The sequence below is a fragment of the Phyllostomus discolor genome, chromosome 5 (genome assembly GCF_004126475.2).
Source record: "Phyllostomus discolor isolate MPI-MPIP mPhyDis1 chromosome 5, mPhyDis1.pri.v3, whole genome shotgun sequence".
In the NCBI taxonomy this organism is placed as follows: Eukaryota; Metazoa; Chordata; class Mammalia; order Chiroptera; family Phyllostomidae; genus Phyllostomus; species Phyllostomus discolor.
The window spans coordinates 106,908,057-106,927,282 of NC_040907.2; the positions used below are offsets into that span (position 1 = coordinate 106,908,057).

A 19,226-nucleotide genomic window follows, 5' to 3' on the forward strand; every position below is an offset into this window, starting at 1 on the left:
AATTATGATGTGCCTTGGAGTGTGCTTCCTTGGGTCCAGCTTCTTTGGGACTCTCTGGGCTTCTTGGACTTCCTAAAAGTCTGTTTTCTTTGACAGATAGGGGAAGTTCTCCTTCATTATTTGTTCAAAGAAGTTTTCAATTTCTTGGTCTTCCTTTTCTCCTTCTGGCATCCCTATGATTTGGATGTTGGAACATTTAAAGATGTCCTGGAGGTTCCTTAGCCTCTCCTTGTTTTTTTGAATTCTTGTTTCTTCATTCTGTTATGGTTGAATGTTTCTTTCTTCCTTCTGCTCCAAACCATTGATTTGAGTCCTGATTTCCTTCCTATCACTGTTGGTTCCCTGTAGATTTTTCTTTATTTTACATAATGCAGCTTTCATTGCTGCCTGGCTCTTTTTTGTGCTATTGAAGTACCCAGTGAATTCCTGGAGCCTCCTAATAACCAGTGTTTTGAACTCTGCATCTGATAGGTTGGCTATCTCTTCATTGCTTAATTGTATTTTTTCTGGAGCTTTGAACTATTCTTTAATTGGGTCCTTTTTTTGTTTTTTGGGGTGTTTTTTTTTTTTTTTGGTCCCAGCATTCCTGTCATGTAGTAAGGGGCAGAGCCTTAGGTGTTCACCAGGGTGAGGCAACCCACCTTGCTGGGTTGTGATGCTGTATGTGGGGGAGGGGTCTGAGAAGGAACAGTGCTGCTTGCTCCTCTCCCTGCTGGTTTTCAGTCATTTCCCCCATTACCTACTTGCAACCTGGACCCTTCTGGTGCTGGTTCCCGGTGAGTGGGTTTGTGTAAGTTTTAGGACCCTGTGGGTCTTTCCAACGAACTCTCCTATGAGGCTGGGAGTTTCTCCCCCTGCCACCTGTACCCCCACAGGTATTTTCAGTGAGAGGCTTTGAGGCTTTATTTCCCAGTGCTGGAACCCTGTGTTGTGAAGTCTGTCTCACTCCTGAGTTGTTCCTCAGGGTTTATCTTCATGTGAATGTGGGACTGCCCAGTCTGTAAGCCACTGCCTTGCTTGGTGCACCAATTGCTGTCTTGCCCGCAGTCCTCTCCTCCTGGATGCCCGTCTCTGCCCCTCCTACTGGTCTGGATGAATGTTTCTTCTTTAACTTCTTGGTTGTCAGACTTCCAAACAGTTAATTTTTTTGTCAGTTCTGGTTGTTTTTTGTTTTTAAATTTGTTGTTGTCCTCCTTTTGGTTGTGCGAGGAGGCACAGTGTGTCTACTTATGCCTCCATCTTTGCCAGAAGTCACTGGTTAACTTCTTTTTGTACTTGGGAGTTCAGCTCAATTGCCATTTCCTCAAGGAAGGCTTCTCTACACACGTAAGTTAAGCTAAAATTGTCTAGAATAGGTTTATTATTTTTTATTTCTCACCTAAGGTTTTTTCCCATTGCTTTAAGAGAAAGAGAAAGAAAGGAAGGGAGAGAGAGAGGGAAGTGGGAGAGAGGAAGGGGGCGTGAGAGAGAGAGAGGAACATCAATGTGGAAAAGAAACATTGGTCGATTACCTTCTTGTATACACCCTGACTGAGGATTGAACCTGCTACCGTAGTATATGCCCTGACCAAGAATAGAACCTGTGACCTTTTGGTGTAAGGGAATATGCTTCAACCAACTGAGCTACACCAGCCAGGGTTAAAATAGATTTTTTTAATACCACAAGCCTCTCATTTATAGCATATTACAGTTGAAATTTTATATTAATTTTGTGATTATTTGATTATCTGCAATGAAGTACTCATTCATGCTACAACATGGGTGAACCTTGAAAACATTATGGTAAGTGAAAGAGGTTAGACACAAAAGGCCACATATTGTATTAGTCCATTTATATGAAATGTTCAGAATAGGCAAAATGTAAAACTTTGTGTTTTAAAATATCTCCTTCCTCAAATATTTATTAAATGTTTATTATAAATAACATATGTATATATAAATGTGTATGTTTACATATATGTATATGCTATACATACAAAAACACACATGCCATGCTCTGTAGTACATATTCAGAATAGAAAGTTAATATGGTTATTATTCTCAAGAAGTTTAGAGTCTAGCTGGGGAAGGGGAAAAGAGTGTGCCCTAGTATGATAATGCTCTAATAAAACAAGGGGGATTAAACTACCTACCTTTAAAATTTTTTTGAAGGCTTCCTAGAGGAAATGAAAATTGGGCTGAGTGATAGAGGTCAGAATAGATGTTGAACCAGATGGTGTTTGGGTAAGAGAGGACGTTAACAGCAGGGAACATCATTTGGAATCAGAGTATAAGCAGAGGGGAGCCATTTTAAGATTAGAAGCCTGGAAATAACTTGAGAAAGATAATATCAGTCCCAAGTGAGCATGGGGTATTTACGGGGGATGAATGTTAGGTACAGTTGTAGTTAGAGAAATAAGTAGAAGACCGTTGGCAGAAATTCAGGCAAGGAATAATGAGGATCAGGGGCCGAGATTGGATGAAGATAGAATGCCCAGGACATGGTGACTAGGAAACTGATTAAATGGAGGTAAGGAGTGGAAACAGCTGAAGAAGATTTCTGGGAATGCAAAGGAGCTGGTCTCTTTTTTATAGTGTTTGCTTCAGCTGCTTCATTCTTTTGTAAATGATACACCTAGTTTTTATACATTTACAGTTCTTGTTAATTTCTGTTTCAGGTAGATCTTTTGCGAGCAGGAGAAGTTCCTAAACCTTTTCCAACACATTTTAAAGATTTGTGGGACAACAAGCATGTAAAGATGCCTTGTTCACAACAAAACTTGTACCCTGTGGAAGATGAGGTAAAAACAAAACTGATTGTCTTTTAGTCTCTGATAGTTTAGTACATTCTTGTTTGACTCCTGTTTCTATGATGCAAAAACACTTAGTTTGCTTATTTGTGTTTCCTTTTTCTCAAAGAATGGTGAACGAACTGCAGGAAGCAGGTGGGAGCTCATTCAGACTGCACTTCTCAACAAATTCACACGACCCCAAAATCTGAAGGTTTGTTCTTTTTGCTATTCTTGCCTCTTACGTGTAGCTCTTGGAGATGGTCCCTGTGCCTCCTCCCTCAAAGACTTTTTTTTAATCTTTAATGGACTCAGGTGACAGCATTGTTTATTTGCAATGTTTTTGCTTCCTGAGGGACCCTGTTTAGAGACATTCTTGGTTTCCATTCCATCACTAAGAAATAAGTAGAAGTATTAAGAATTGTAGATGACTTGCGTGTAGCCACACAGAATACTTTGGACAATCAGAAATTAGACCTCTGATTCTTGATTCCCCATCCAGTTTCCTTCCATTCAAGTGTTTCTTTTATTTTTGTTTTAGAATTATCATGTGTCTGAAATGTCTTCAAAAGTAAATGAGGAAAGAGTTATGACATCAGTAATATTTGCCCAAAGGAAAACTGAGTTTCCTAATGATTAAATTATACATTAAACATTCTGTTTTTTATTGCTTTTGATATAGCTTCTAGCAGTTTAATAATTTATTAATCTAGTATTTTGGCAGTAATTTATTTTCTGATTTTTAAAAATATTTAAGACTAAGGGCAGTCTGTCTAGTCATTAGATTGTTTTTCTAATAACTAAAATATGGGTAAGTATATGTTTATTTTCAGCACTATGTAAACTTTTAAGTTTTTATAACTACACACAGTAACAGATATTTCTATACTTCTGTGGAAATGGGTTTCATTGTCTTTTAGAGACTTAATTTGTTGTGTATAGTTTCTCAGATTTATACTGTTTTTGCATTTATTCTTACAAGTTATTCTTAAACTTTCTATACCTTTCTGTAGCTCCTGTTTTTTTCCTTAACATGAAAATACATTGATGATGTTATTCCATAATGTATTTTGAAAATTTTATTCTTTAGGTACAGTGTTTTTCGATCTTGTAATGTAATACTTTTAAATGAAAGAACTTCTCAGGGTCTGCTCAGGGTCTGCCAGAGTTTACTTACTTTTAGTATAATGTTAATTATATATGTACAAACATAAAACTAAAGATAAATTCTTTATACATATAGTATACATTTAGGAACCTGAATATCCTCTGGTTCCAAGTAAATAATACGCTCATTTTTTTAATCTGGATAGATGCTTTGTGATTATTTATATGACATGAAGTGTTTTTCAGGAGGCTCTTTGGCAGAGTGTTAATTTTTTTAAACTTCTTTAATGATAAAGGAGTTTGGAAATTTATAGTAATAATCTAACATAGTGTTTTTCAGATTTACATATGCCTTCAGTAAAAAAACTTTGGGGTGTGTACTATGAGTATTAACAGCTTATAAGTTCTACATATTTATTACTTTACTAATGTATGCACATTATAAAATATAATCAAAAGAGACATTTAAAAGGATGAAATAAGATATAATTGTAAATAATAGTTTTTTCTGCATAACTAATAGATTATCTGAAGTGTAGCCCACTCTGGTGTTAAATAAACAATATTCAACTAAGTAAATTTTAAAGATCTTACTGGCTTTATTCAACAATTCATGAATTTGGGCAGCATCCCATCCAACAGATAGAAAGGAACTCCAAGAAGCTATATAAAATAAAGACATTTATAAGGAATAAGGGAATAGGAACAAGGAAGTTATATTAGCAAAAAGTGGATTGGCTGTTGCAAGGTCACTTTCCTTTAGGGAATGACAAGGGTCTATCAGGCAGATGACCACACTAGTGCCAACCAGGTGATTCCTGATTGACTGATTTAAGATTCTGTTTCTGGGAGGGCTCAGCATAAATGACTCCATTTTGGGAACTGTTGTCTGTTTTTAATAATTGGCAACCAGGTGGAAAGTACTGCCTATTCAGACAGTAATTTTAGTAGATGGCATAGTATTCTGACTTTTCATTCCACATAAATAGTATGTAGCTTATGTGAACTGCTGGAGGAAGATAACCATTAATATGTAGCTTATAAAAATAGCTGATAATAAAGGAGAAAATATTGTTTTATGCTTTAGGGCAGTGTCAGTGATTTTTTTATTACTTCCCTCTCTACCAGGGATCCTTTTTAGACATTTTTTCCCTAATTTACTCTTCCCTTGAAATTTTAATGCTATAAGTATAATGTATGTCTGTATATGTAGTGTGACCCTTTCAGTGGTCAGAAATCATAATATTTAATTTTTTTAACCCCCAATATCCAATTTATGTCTACGAGGACTGCATCACCTCTGTTTAGAATGCATGCTTTGGAATAATTATGATGTTTTCCCCCTACTACTTGACCTATCTACTCTCATATTTCTTAAGTGAATAATAAATTAGTATGCATTATATATGTTCGTAGCTAGTGATGTGGAGCAGTTAACAGTAGGAGGAAGTTTGTCCATCATTAAAAAATTTACTACAAGTACTTCATAAAGCAGACAGGCTATTCATAGATAATTTACTTGACTATCATGAGGATTTTGTTTATGCTTTTTTCATAGGATGCTATTCTGAAATACAATGTGGCATATTCTAAGAAGTGGGACTTTACAGCTTTGGTAGATTTCTGGGATAAGGTAAAAGTATACTTACTTCTTTAACTATGAAAATAATATGACAACTATAAAAAGTTTAAGAAAAATACCCATAATTCTGTCACACCAACACAATTATCATCTTTTATTTTTGTAAAAAGTATTTCCTGTTATAATAGGCATGTTTTAGGAACTAATTTTGAAATTGCTTTATTCTCCTTTTTTATATTGTTATACCGTTATCAACATTATTAATGGCTGCATATTTTATGACTAGTTTTTGAGGATTTGATGATTCTATATTCTTAGACATCTATGTTGTATCTAGTTTATACATATAAACACAGATGTGTATAGTTATGTGCCACTTAACAGTGGGGATACGTTGTAAGAAATGCATCATTAGGTGATTTCATCTTTGTGTGAACATCATTGATGTTTTGCACTTACACAAACCTGGATGATATAGCCTACTGTACACCTAGGCTATATGGTGTAGCCTGTTGCTCCTAGGTTACAAGCCTGTGCAGCATGTGACTATATAAAACAAGCACAAGTAAGTGATCAAGACATGTGGTAAACACGAGATATATGGGGCTACTGGCTGTGTTTACAGCTCATTTTTTTATAAGTAGAGTACACTCTAGAATAATGATAAAAAACATAGTATTAATAAATACATAATCCAGTACTGTAGTTGTTTATTACCAAATATTATATACTGTGCATAATTTATGTGCTATACTTTCATATGAATGGCAGTGCACTAGGTTTGTTTACACTTCAACACAAACACGTGAGTGGTGTGTTGTGTTACACTATGATGTCATTAGGTGATAAGAAATTTTTGGCTCCATTATAATCTTATGGGACCACAGTTGTATATGTGGTCTGTTATTGACTGAAACTATGTTTTTCCAAGTTTGATACTGTTTTTTTATGTCATATCCAGAAATTATATGATTAGGTCAAAGGGCACAACATTTTGTGGCCATGGATTTATGCTATAAAATCCTTCTCTGCAGGCTAGCAAGTTAGTATGCCATTGGCAATGGGTAAAAATACTACTTTCATAGTACTGTTGGAGAAAGGGGCATCATTATTTTTGAAAAAATGGCAGTACTTTTTTTAAGACTTTAGTTTGAAATAATGATAGATTCACAAGAAATTATGAAAAAATATACAAGGAGGTTATATGCATGCTTCATTCCACTTTCCCTGATGTTGATTGCTTAAATAAGAATAATATAATATCAAAATCAGGAAATTGACATAAAAGCTTATTTAGATTTTACCTTGCCTCTTCTCACTCAGCATAATTCCCTTAAATACACCATTACTTTGTTACTTTTTATTGCTGAGTAGTACTTCATGATATAGATGTATTTGTTTAACCATAGTCACATTTCAGGATGTTAGGATTGTTTCCAGTTTTTGGTTGTTACAACAAATCTGCTGTGCACATACTATCATGCAGGTTTTTGTATGAATAATTTTTTAAAGATATGTGTGTGTTCTTCTGCAGTTGGCTTTTTAAAAAGACTATTTGTTTATTTATTTATTTATTTTTAGAGAGAGGGTAATGGAAGGAGAGAGGGAGAGAAACATCAATGCGTGATTGCCTCTTATATACCCCCTACTGGAGACCTAGCCCATAATCCAGGCATGTGCCCTAACTGGGAATTGAACTGGTGACACTTTGGTTTGCCGGCTGGTGCTCAAACTACTAAGCCACACCAGCCAGGGCCTGAACATAAATTTTTATTTCTCTGATAAAAATGCCTAAGAGTGTGATTGTTGAATTATTTGATAAGTGTGTTTTCAGTTTTATAAGAAACTGCCAGTATGCTTTTGCTAAGTTAGCAGCCTCTGAAAGAAAAATACTTTATATACAATATATTTTTAAATTTTTTATTATTTCTTCTCACATTTTTTGTTCACATTATGTAGGTTTTATTTTACTAATAATAGAAACTGTAAACAGTTTTTAAAATGGGAACAATTTGAATTGAAATATTTTCAATATTACATAATTTTGATTTATCTAATAGAGACTAATTTTTGAAGTTTGAACATGTTCTATATTTTTCATAATGGTGCTGTTCCTTCTCCAGATGTTTTTCAGATAAATAACTCTGTAAGATAGAATAAGATGATTATTATTATTCCTATTGCAAATGGGTGTTTGTGATTTAGAGATGAACTTTCTTGGCCAGAGTGACATAGATTGTCCCTGGTGGGGCACTAAAACCCAATCCGTGTTCTTTCTACTATCGCCTGCAATTACAGTATGTTGTCCCTCTGCATACAGCTTCCCCTCCTACTTGCTGCCATATTTTCTTTGCAGTAAGAGACTGATATGTCCTCTTTCTCCACTTTTCTCTATTGAAATTCTATCTCCCAGACACACATTTTCCTGTCTCTTCCCTCCAAAATGAGATGTCACCTTTCTTGGAATTTCCAAGACAAAATTTTAAATATATCTTGTGGCACTCCCACTCTTTGCCTTGATTTATTCTTGATGCAATATTGGCATCTTCTAGTACCTTAAAAGTTTTACGGGTCATAGGCTGTCTTTCTTAGCTTTATGTTTCCTCTAATACCTGTACAATGCATTATAAGTACTGAGTGCTTCATAAGTAGTTATGAGCTGGATTTCACAGGAGATCAGGTAGTCATACTGGTTTTCAGGGTTACCAAGTCAGGAGAATATTATCTAAAAGTAATGGTGCAAGTTAACAAAATTTGTTATGCCTCCACTCCCTTCCCATGCTACAAGGCACACCTAAGTATAACATACTCTTCCTCTCTGAGCATTTTTAGCTAGTAACATTCTAGTCTTCTCATCAGTTCATTCCCTCTGACATTATTGTACCTGATTTATGTGTCCTGTGGACTGCTGTGGTAATTCAGAAGAAAGTGACTCGTTAATTACGCTGCCAGGAATCAGACATTAAGATTCTTGTGAATCTTTATAGTTACTTTCTGTTAATTTGGAAGAGACTGAACATGTGAAAATGCCCTTGATAGTAGTATAAATAACATCACTACCCCCTTTTTCCTGGAAATGTTTTGATTATCTTACAAAGTATTTGTGAGGTAGTATGATACACAACTGTGGCTTTTGGATTTATCATGTATGTAAATCCTGTGGAGGACATTTAAAACATGCTGCTGATCACCACCATCTTGAGTTTTCTAATTTTGGAGGTCTGGGGTAGGACCTGAGACTGCATTTCTTTCTTTTTTTTGAAAATTTATTGGTGTGAGATTGGTTGATAAAATTATGTAGGGTTCAAGTGTACAATTCTATAATACATCATCTGTATATCGCATTGTGTGTCAAATTTTCTGTCACCACATTTGACACTTCTTTACCCTTTATTACCTCCCCCTCAACACCCTTCCCTCTGATTGCCTCAATACCCACCATATGATTGTCTCTATGAGTTTTTGTTTGTTTATTTGTTGTTTTCAGTTTTATATACCACATAGAAGCGAAATCATATGGTTCTTGACTTTTTCTGCCTTACTTATTTCACTTAACATGATATTCTCAAGATCCATCCATGTTGTCGCTAATGGCAGTATTTTATCCTTTCTTATAGCTGAGTAGTATTTCATTGTATATATGTACCACATCTTTATCCAATCTTCTATCAAAGGACACTTTTCATGTCTTGGCCATGAAAAGAACTAGTGGTTCAATGGCAATGAACCGTGAATAATGCTGCAGTGAACACAGGGGAAGATAAATCTTTATGAATAAATAAATATATATTTTTTTAGTTAAAAGATTTTATTTATTCATTTTTAGAGAGGGGGGAGGGAAGGAGAAAGAGAGGGAGAGAAATATCAATGTGTGGTTGCTTCTTGCATGTCCCCCACTGGGGACCTGGCCTGCAACCCAGGCATGGGCCCTGATTGGGAATTGAACCAGTGACCCTTTGGTTCGCAGCCTGTACTCAATCCACTGAGCTATACCAGCCAGGGCAATATTTTTAAATATTCTGGGCAGGTACCCAGAAGGGGGTTGCTGGGACATATGTTAACTCTATTCTTAATTTTTTGAGGAACCCCCATACTGTTTTCCATAGCTGCAACTGTACCAGTTTACATTCCTACCAGCAGTGAAGAGGGTTCCTTTTCTTCATAGTCTCTCCAGCATTGGTTATTACTTGTCTTATCCATAATAGCCCTTCTAACAGGTGTGAGGTGGTATCTCATTGTAGTTTTGATTTGCATTTCCATAATAGCTAGTTAAGCTTTGAACATTTTTTCATATACCTGTTGGCCATCCATCCGTATGTCCATTTTTTAATGGGATTGGTTGTTATGTTGTTGACTTGTATAAGTTCTTTATATATTTCAGATATTAACCCCAATTGAAGGTGTTGTTTGCAAGTATCTTTTCTCTTTTGGTTGTTTGCCTTTTTGTTTTGCTGAGAGTTTCTTTTGCTGTGCAGAAGCTTTTTAGTTTGATGTGGTCTCATTCATTTGCTTTTGCTTCCCTTGCTTTTGAGGTTAAATTAGTAAAATTCTCTCTTGAGTGGAAGGTCCATAAGTTGGGTACCTATGTTTTATTCTATCTAATTTACTGTTTCAGGACTCATATTTAGGTCTTTGATTCATAATTTTTGTGTATAGTGACAAATAGTAGCCTTGTTTTATTTTTTTGTATGTGTCTTTCCAATTTTTCCAGCATCATTTGTTGAAGAAGCTTTCTTTTTTCCATTTTATGCTTTTGGCTTTTTTGTGAAAAAGTATTTGCCCACATACATGTAGGTTTATTTGTAGCCTCTTAGTTCTGTTCCTTTGATATCTGTTTCTGTATTTCTGCCAATACCATGCTGTTTTGCTTTTTGTCACTTTGTAGTGTAATTTGCAGTTAAGAAGTATGATACTTCTAGCTTGTGTTTTTTTTTTCCCTTCAGGATTGCTTTTACTATTCAGGGTGTTGTGTGGTTTCAAATAGATCTGATGATATTTTGATCTATTGCTTTAAAAAATGCCATTGGGGCTCTTTGCCTGCAGCCATGGAATTGCATGAGAGGCGAGGCTTGGGTGTGTTCAAGATTCAGCTCTTCACGTAACCTACTTACATGGCAGAGGAAGGCATTGCTGCTGAAGGTGTAATGAATGTTAATACTCTTTTACAAGAGTTGCTAAAGACCACACTCATCCACAGTGGCCTAGTGCATGGAATTCTTGAAGCTGCCAAAGCCTTAGGTACCAGCCTCACCTTTGTGTGCTTGCATCCAACTACGATGAGCCTATGTATGTCAAGGTGATGGAGCCCTTTGTGCTGAACATCAAATGAAGCTAATTAAGGTTGATGACAATAAGAAACAAGGGCAGGGGTGTCAAACTCATTTTCACCAGGGGCCATATCAGCCTCCTGGTTGCCTTCAAAGGGCCAAAATAATTTTAGGACTGTATAAATGTAACTATTCCTTAACTGTTACAGAGTTGAAATTACATTCAGCCCTTTGAAGGCAACTGTGAGACTAATGTGGCCTCAGGCGAAAATCAGGTTTGAGTTTGACACCCCTGAACTAGGGGAATTAGTGGGCCTTTGTAAAATCAACAGAGGGAAAATCTGGTAAAGTGGTTGGTTGCGGTTGTGTAGTAGTTAAGGACTACGGCAAAGAGTCTCAGGCAAAGAATGTCATTGAGGATTACTTCAAATGCAAGAAATAAACTAGACTTTTGTTTAAAATAAATAAATGAATAAGTAAACAAACAAACAAAATACCATTGGGATTTTGATGAGGATTATATTAAACATGTATATTACCTTGGGTAATATATGCATTTTCACTATGTTGATTTTTCCAATTCATGAACATGGAATATCTTTTAATTTCTTTGTGTCTTTTTCAATTTTTTAAAATAATATCTTGTAGTTTTCAGTGTATAAGTTCTTCACATCCATTGTTAAGTTTATTCCTAGGTATTTTATTTTTTTTTTGTTGTAATTGTAAAATAAATTTTTCTTCATTTTGTTTTTCCTGGAATTTTATTGTTAGCGTAGGAACACAATGGATTTTTGTATATTGAATTTGTATCCTGCAGCATTACTGTATTTATTTACTTTTCTAATAGTACTTGAAGTACTATGTTGAATAACAGTGATAAGAATGGACATTCTTGTCTTGTTCCTAAATTTAGAGGAAAAGCTTTCCATTTTTCATTATTGAATATGATATTAGCTGAGGGTTCGTCATATATGGCCTTTATATGTTGAGTTACTTCCTTCTATACATATTTTGATGAATGTTTTAATCATAAATGGATGTTGTATCTTGCCAAATGCTTTTCTGCATCTCTTGATGTGATCATATGATCTTTATCCTTTATTTTGTTAATGTGGTGTATTATATTATTCAATTTGTGTATGTTGAACTATCTATCCTTTTACCCCTGAAATGAACCTGACTTTATCGTGCTCTTTTTATCTCTTTAATGTGTGATTGTATTGGATTTGCTAGTGTTTTGTTTAAGATTTTTGCATTTGTATTCATCAGAGATATTGTTCTGTAGTGTTCTTTTTTGTGTTATTCTTGACGGGTTTTGGTATCAGGGTAATTTGGCCTCATAAAATACCTTAGGAATTATTGCTTCTTCTGAGTTTTTTGGAAGAATTTGAGAAGACAAGGTATTAAATCTTCCTCAAATGTTTGATAGAATTTACTAGTAAAGCCATCTGATCCTGGACTTTTTTGGGGGGGAGGTTTTTGCCAGTTTCTTTAATTTCCTTACTGTTGATTATTATATTTAAATTTACCAGTTTTTTGTAGTTTAGTGTAGGAAGGTTATATACAAGGTCTGGCAGAAGTAAGGTCTGCTTGAGTGTGGTTAGTAGGGTAATAATATGGGTGTAATAATTTATAGTTTTAATTTGAACACTTCACTTAAAATGTCATATAGTGTGCTTGAGTGTGATGTTATATTATGGAATTACATGCCTTACGATTTTGTGATAAAAAAGGGATGTTATTTGTGTCAGACCCCATATTTCAAAGAACATGTCTGTTTCTTCTAGGTTATTTAATTTGGTAACATAATATGTTTCATGTTAGTCTTTTAGGATCATTTGTATTTTTGTAGTGTTCTTCCTAACATGTCTTTCATTTGGAATTTTTTTGGTTCTTTTCTCTTTTTTCCATAGTGTGTCTAGCCAGAGGGCTATCAATTTTATTAATGTTTTCAAAGAACCAGGGGTTCTTTTGGTATTAATTTTTTGTATAATCTCTTTGTTCTCTATTTCATTTAATTCTGCTCTAGTTTTTCTTTCTTATCCTGGCTTTGCATTGCATTTGTTCTTTTTTTCCTACTTCTTTAAGATATAATATTATGTTGTTTATTTGGGATATTTTGTGTTTCTTGAGATAGGCCTGCAATGATATAAACTTCCCTCTTATTGCTGCTTTCACTGCATCCAAAAAGTTTTGATAGTCTTGTTGTCATTCTCAGTTGTCTCTAAGTATCTTCTCATCACTCCTTTGTTTTTTGTCTTTGACCTATTCATTTTTTAATTACATGTTGTTTAATCTCCATGTATTTGTGGTTTTTCCCTATTTTCTTTTGCAGTTGATTTCCAGTGTCAAAGTGTTGTGCCCTGACCTGGTAGCTAAGTTGGTTGGAACATCATTTCACTCACCAAAATGTTGCAGGTTTGATCCTTGGTCAGGGCATGTACCTAGGTTATAGGTTTGATCCCTGGTTGGGGTGTGTATGGGAGGCAACCAACTGATGTTTCTCTCTCAAATCAGTGTTTCTCTCCCTTCTTTTTCTCTAAAAATCAATAAACTTATCCTCTATTGAGGATTAGAAAAAAAAGCATTGTGGTCAGAGAATGTGCTTGGTATGATTTCAGTCTTCTTAATTTTGTTGAGGCTAGTTCGGTGTTCCTGTAACCTCCTGCTGCCCATAGGCAATAACTCTGGAGACAGATTCTGGTAGAAAGGAAAATGGAATTTTTACTTACTTAAAGATATAAATAGTAGATTTCCTTTTTTTTTTTAATGTTCAAGTACATTTTTTCATGAGAGAGAGAGGGGGAGAGAGAGAGAAACATCAGTGTGAGAGAGAAACATCAATTGGTTGCCTTCTCATAAGTACCCAGACTGGGGATGGAACATGCAACCTGGGTAGGTGCTCTGACCAGAAATTGAACCTGCAACCTTGGTGGCCTACAGATGACACTCCCACCAGCTGAGCCATACTGGCCAGGGCACAATCTAAATTCTTTTTTTTAAAATACATAATCTTTATTATATTTTTTCCCATTACCATTTAGTCCCCTTATACTCCTACCCCTCTTTCCCCAGCAGTCACCACACTGCTGTCCATATTCATGAGTCCTTTTTCCTTTTTGCTCAATCCCTCCACCCCCACCCACCACTCCCACTAGCTGTCCTCTGTTCTTTATCTATGAGTCTGTTTCTGTTTTGCTTGTTAGTTCAGTCTGTTCATTAGATTCCAAATGTGAGTGAAATCATATGGTATTTGTCTTTCTCTGTCTGGCTTATTTCACTTATCATAATGTTCTCCCGTTCCATCCATACTGTTGCAAAGGGTAAAATTTTCTTCTTTTTCATGGCTGAATAGAAGTCCATTGTGTAAATGTTCCATTGTGGTTTTATCCACTCATCTATTGATGGACACTTGGGCTGCTTCCATATCTTGGTGATTGTAAATAATGCTGCAATGAACATTAGGGGTGCTTAAGTTCTTTCAAATTAGTGTTTTGGTTTCCTTTGGATATATTCCCAGAGGTGGGATTGCTAGGTAAAAAGGTAGATCCACTTTTAATTTTTCAAGGTATCTCCACACTGCTTTCCACAGTGGCTGCACCAACCTGCATTCCTACCAGCAGTGCAAAAAAATTTTTGAAACAAAAATATTTAATAACATAAATAACGTAATATTTCACTGATGTAAATGTAAACAGAACTCAACAGCAGCATTAACAACCCTTTTTCCTCCCAAATTGGCGGGGGTGTGGGTAGTGCATCTTGTAGTCCAAAAAAATACATTATTTGCATCTACTTTAATTTCTTTCTTCAATGTCTTATAATTTTCCAAGTACAGGTCTTTAACATCCTTGGTTTGGTTTATTCCTAGGTATTTTTTTCTTTTTTAAGCAATTTTGAATGGGAGTGTTTTCTCAATTTTCCTTTCTGTTTATTATTAACCTCTAAAAATGGAGTGGATTTCTGGATATTAATTTTATATCCTGCTACTTTGCTGAATTCATTTATCAGTTCTAGTAGCTTCTTGGTGGAATCTTTGGGGTTCTTTATGTACAGTGTCATGTCATCTGCAAATAAAGACAGTTTTACTTCTTCTTTCCCAGTTTGGATGCCTTTTATTTCTTCTACTTGACTTATCATTGTGGGTAGGACTTCCATTGCTGTGTCAAATAAGAGAGGTGAAAGTGAACATCCCTTTCTTGTTCCCAATCTTAAGGGGAACTTGCTTGTAGTTTTTGCCCATTGTGTATAATGCTGGCAGTGGGTTTGACGTATATGGCCTTCATGACATTTAGGTAGGTTCCCTCTATTCCCAGTTTGCTGAGAGTTTTTATCATATACAGGTCTGGATTTTATCAAAAGCTTTTTCTGATCTGAATTCATTGATATAATCCTGTGATTTTTATCCTTCATTTTGTTAATGTGGTGAATCACATTTATTGATTTGTGAATATTGTACCATCCTTGAATTTCTGGAATAAATCCCACTTGATCATGGTGTATGATGTTTTTGATGCATTGCTGTATTTGGTTAGCTAATATTTTGTTGAGGATTTTGGCATCTATGTGCATCAGTGATATTGGCCTATAATTTTCTTTCTTTGTAGTGTCTTTATCTGGTTTTTGACTTAGGATAATGCTGACCTCATAAAATGAGTTTGGGAGCCTTCCCTCCTCTTGAATATTATGAAATAGTTTGAGAAGCAGAGGTGTTAATTTCTTCTCGTTTTGATAAAGATCACCTGTTGAGCCATCTGGTCCAGGACTTTTGTTTGTTGGGGGTTTTTTGATTACTGCTTCAATTTCATTAGATGTAATCTTTCTTTTCAGATTCTCTGATTTTTCATGATTGATTTGTGGAAGATTGTATGTTTCTCTCCATGGGATGTCTCTTTCTCTGATTCTGTTCCTAATCTAGTTGTTTGCTTAGTTTTGGTTTTCATTGTTTGTCTTTTCTTTTAAGTTCATTTGTTGATAATTGTGAGTTTATTGTCATTCTACTGTTCATATTTTTTATCTTCTTTTTATTTGATAAGTCCCTTTAACATTTCATATAATAATGTCTTGGTGACGATGGACTCCTTTAACTTGACCTTATCTGGGAAGTACTTTATCTGCCCTTCCATTCTAAAGCTTTGCTAGACAGAGTAATCCTGAATGTAGATCTTCCTTTGATGACTTCAAATACTTTTTTCTAGCCCCTTCTTGCCTGCAAGTTTTCTTTTGAGAAATCGGTTTGTAGTCTAATGAAATACCTTTGTAAGTAACCATCTCCTTTTCTCTGACTTCTTTTAGGATTCTCTCCTTATCTTTAATCTTGAGTAATTTATGATGATGTGTCTTGGTGTTTTCCTCTATAGGTCCCACTGCTTTGGGACTCTCTGGGCTTCCTGGAAGTCTATTTCCTTTTCCAGATTGGGGAAGTTTTCCTTCATTATTTGTTCAAGTAAGTTTCAATTTCTTGCTGTTGTTCTTCTCCTTCTGGCACCTCTATGATTTGGATATTAGAATGTTTCAGGTTGTCCCAGAGACTCCTCAGCCTATGTTCATTTTTTTTGAATTCTTATTTCTTCATTCTGTTCTGAATGAAGAAATAAGAATTCTGGATGTTTATTTCTTCCTTTTGTTCCAAATCTTGCTTTGAGTCCTGGTTTCCTTCCTGTCACTGTTGGTTCTCTGAATATTTTGCTTATTTCACTTTGGGTATCCTTCACTTGTTTTTTCATTTTTCCACCAAGCTGAATCAGATCTGTGAGCATTTTGATTACTAGGGCTTTAAATTCTGCATTAGATAGGTTGGCAGTCTCCTCATGGCTTAGCTCTCTTTCTGAAGCTTTGCTGTGTTCTTTCATTTGGGCCACATTTTTTTGTCTTGGCACAGCTGATAAATAGTAAGGGGGTGAGGCCTTAGGTATTCACCCAGGCAGGGCAACCCTCTTTGCTGTGCTGTGGCACTGCCTGTGGGGGAGGGGCCAGAGAGGGAACAATGCAGGTTGCCTTCTTGGCTCTGGCCCCATTTTCCAACGAACTTGTGTGAGACTGAGAGTTTTTCCCACCATGGGAACTGCAGTAGTTCACAGTGAGCTCTGAGTCTGTTTCCCCTTCAGCCAGCCCTGCCCAAGTGGCCCCCCACCTTGCCATGTCCAACCCCACGCACACAGTCTGCTGCCTCACCGGGGTTTCTCTCAGCCAGCCTGCTTCCTCACTGAAGGTTCTTATCGGTCTGGTTGTCCTGGTTCACTGTTTCTTTATATATTTAAGATGATTATTGACAAATGTTGAATACGTATGTAGTACCACTTTATTGTTAGACTGTTTTCCTCTGGTTTATTTTCCTTTCTTTTTTTTCTTCTTAAAGCAAGCTCTTTAACATTCGTTGCAGTATTGGTTTGGTGTTAACGAACTCTTAGATTTTTCTTGTCTGGGAAGCTCCTTATTCTCATTTGATTTTAAATGATAGCCTTGCTGGGTAAAGTAGCCTTGGTTGTAGGTCCGTGCTTTTCATCATCTTAAATATTTCACGCCACTCCCTTCTGTTCTGTAATGTTTCTGGTGAGTAATCAGATGACAGTCTAATTGTTACTCCCTTGTAGTTAACTACCTGCTTTTCTCTTTTAGCTCTTAGGGTTCTCCTTATCTTTAAGCTTTGTCATTTTAATTATGATATATCTTGGTATAGGCCTTTTTGGGCACAACATTTTTGGGAGTTACTGAGCTTCCTGGACTTGTGTGACTTTTTCCTTCACCAGATTAGGGAAGTTTTCGGTCATTATTTCTTCAAATAGATTCTCAACCCCTTGCTCACTCTCTTCTCCTTCTGGTGTTCGCATGATGTGGATGTTGTTATACTTCATGTTGTCCAAGATGTTTCTTATGCTGTCCTCATTTTTTAATTCTTTTTTATATTTTCTGCTCTGCCTAATCATGTTTTTTCTACTTCATCTTTCAAAACACTGATTCGATCCTCTGCTTCATCTAACCCATTGTTAGTTTTCCTTTCAGTGTATTATGTATCTCAGATATTGCATTCTTTGTTTCTGACTGATCCTTTTTTATGGTCTCTGTGTCTTTTTTCATGCTGTTGAGTATCCTTACAATCATACTCTAAATTCTCTATCTGATAATTTGCTTACTTCCATTTCATTTAGTTCTTTTGGAAAATTCTCTTGTCCTTTCATTTGGTGTCTAGTTCTTGTCTTCCCATTTTGCCTGCTTTGTATTTTCCAACTGATATATTGAATTAATCAGCCACTAATCTAATCATTTAATCTAACCAATCTGTAATCAGTGGTCAGGCCTAAGTACTGAAAGGCAGGGCAAAGTAATTCTTGTGGGCAGGGCTATTGCTTCCCCTTAGGTGATGCCATTCAGAGAGGAGTGCTCTGCCTTAGAAGGATGGCCTGGGCAGTATGGGGGATGACTCAGTACATGGATCCTGGCAGCTGTTCCCTCAATTCTCCCCCCAGAACCACCAATCCCAGACTCTTCTCAAGTGTCTTTAGTCCACTCTGCCCTCCCTTTGCTGGCACCCAGGGAAAGTGGCTGTAAACACAATTTTGTCCTTTGGCTGTGTAGAAGGGTCCCTGCGTCTCTAGCTGTCTCTCCCTGGCCAACAGGACCCCTGCTGCTTTTCATAGCTCGATGTTCTTTGTTCCTTTCTGACTCTGGTGCTATAGTCTGGAGAGCCCAGCTTGGCATTTCAACCTCACACTTCTTATAGGGAATCCCCCAGTTGCTGAAAAATTCCTCCGGCACTTTAGCTGCCACCCATCAGAGCCCAGCCAGCCCTCTCAGGTCTCTTCTGCACTCCGTACTAGTCATGTTGTGCTAAAGTGTTTTCTTCTGTCTGTCTGTGGTTGTAAGGCTTCTTTCCAGCTAGTATTGAGTTGGCTGTTCAAGATGATTTCGCTACAATTTAGTTGTAATTCCAGATTGATCCTGGGAGGTGGTTAGTGTAGCTTCCACTTACTTTTCCACCATCTTGGATCTCCCCAATATAGACAGTAAATTTCTTGATGCCCACACCAGTCCCCTGGAGGAATGAGCCCTGGGCAGGTGGCAGCTGCAGCAGCTTCCTGACTGGGGGAGGGGCATGGAGCTTACCAGCCCTAGCTACCCTGAGTCTGCTGGCCAAAACCTCACCAAGCCTGCCCGCCTGAGCCTCCTCCCCTCCCTTGTTACCCAGGCTCACTGCATTCCACAATCGCCTTGGAGTGCTTAGAGAGGGGACCTGGGAATGTTCCAAGGCCACCCAGTCCTCTTGTTTGGGGCCAAGGAACTCACAGCCCCCTGGCCTTGGGGAAGGAGGGGAGAATCCAAAAGAACAATGTCCCTGCTTGTTCTCTTTTTAAAGGCTTTCCCAGAATCCCCCATGTGGTTGAACCAATGGAAGGGTATGTTCTTCCCATCCAATCACCTTCCTGGTTTTTGGCTCCAGCCTGCATGCCTTGTTTTTCTGTATCTTGTGCTGATGGTCCCTGCTGCCAAGGTGTCACACTTTTG

General features: G+C 36.6%; 1 protein-coding gene across 1 annotated transcript in view; it reads left to right on the plus strand.

The window, feature by feature from the left end:
* PARG (poly(ADP-ribose) glycohydrolase) overlaps nucleotides 1-19,226 on the plus strand; it is a 208,389-nt gene that overhangs the window by 12,991 nt on the left and 176,172 nt on the right. Inside the window, 3 exon segments of the mRNA XM_036027504.1 lie at nucleotides 2,658-2,780; nucleotides 2,899-2,982; nucleotides 5,434-5,508. Of these exon segments, the coding sequence (XP_035883397.1) occupies nucleotides 2,658-2,780; nucleotides 2,899-2,982; nucleotides 5,434-5,508 (282 nt within the window).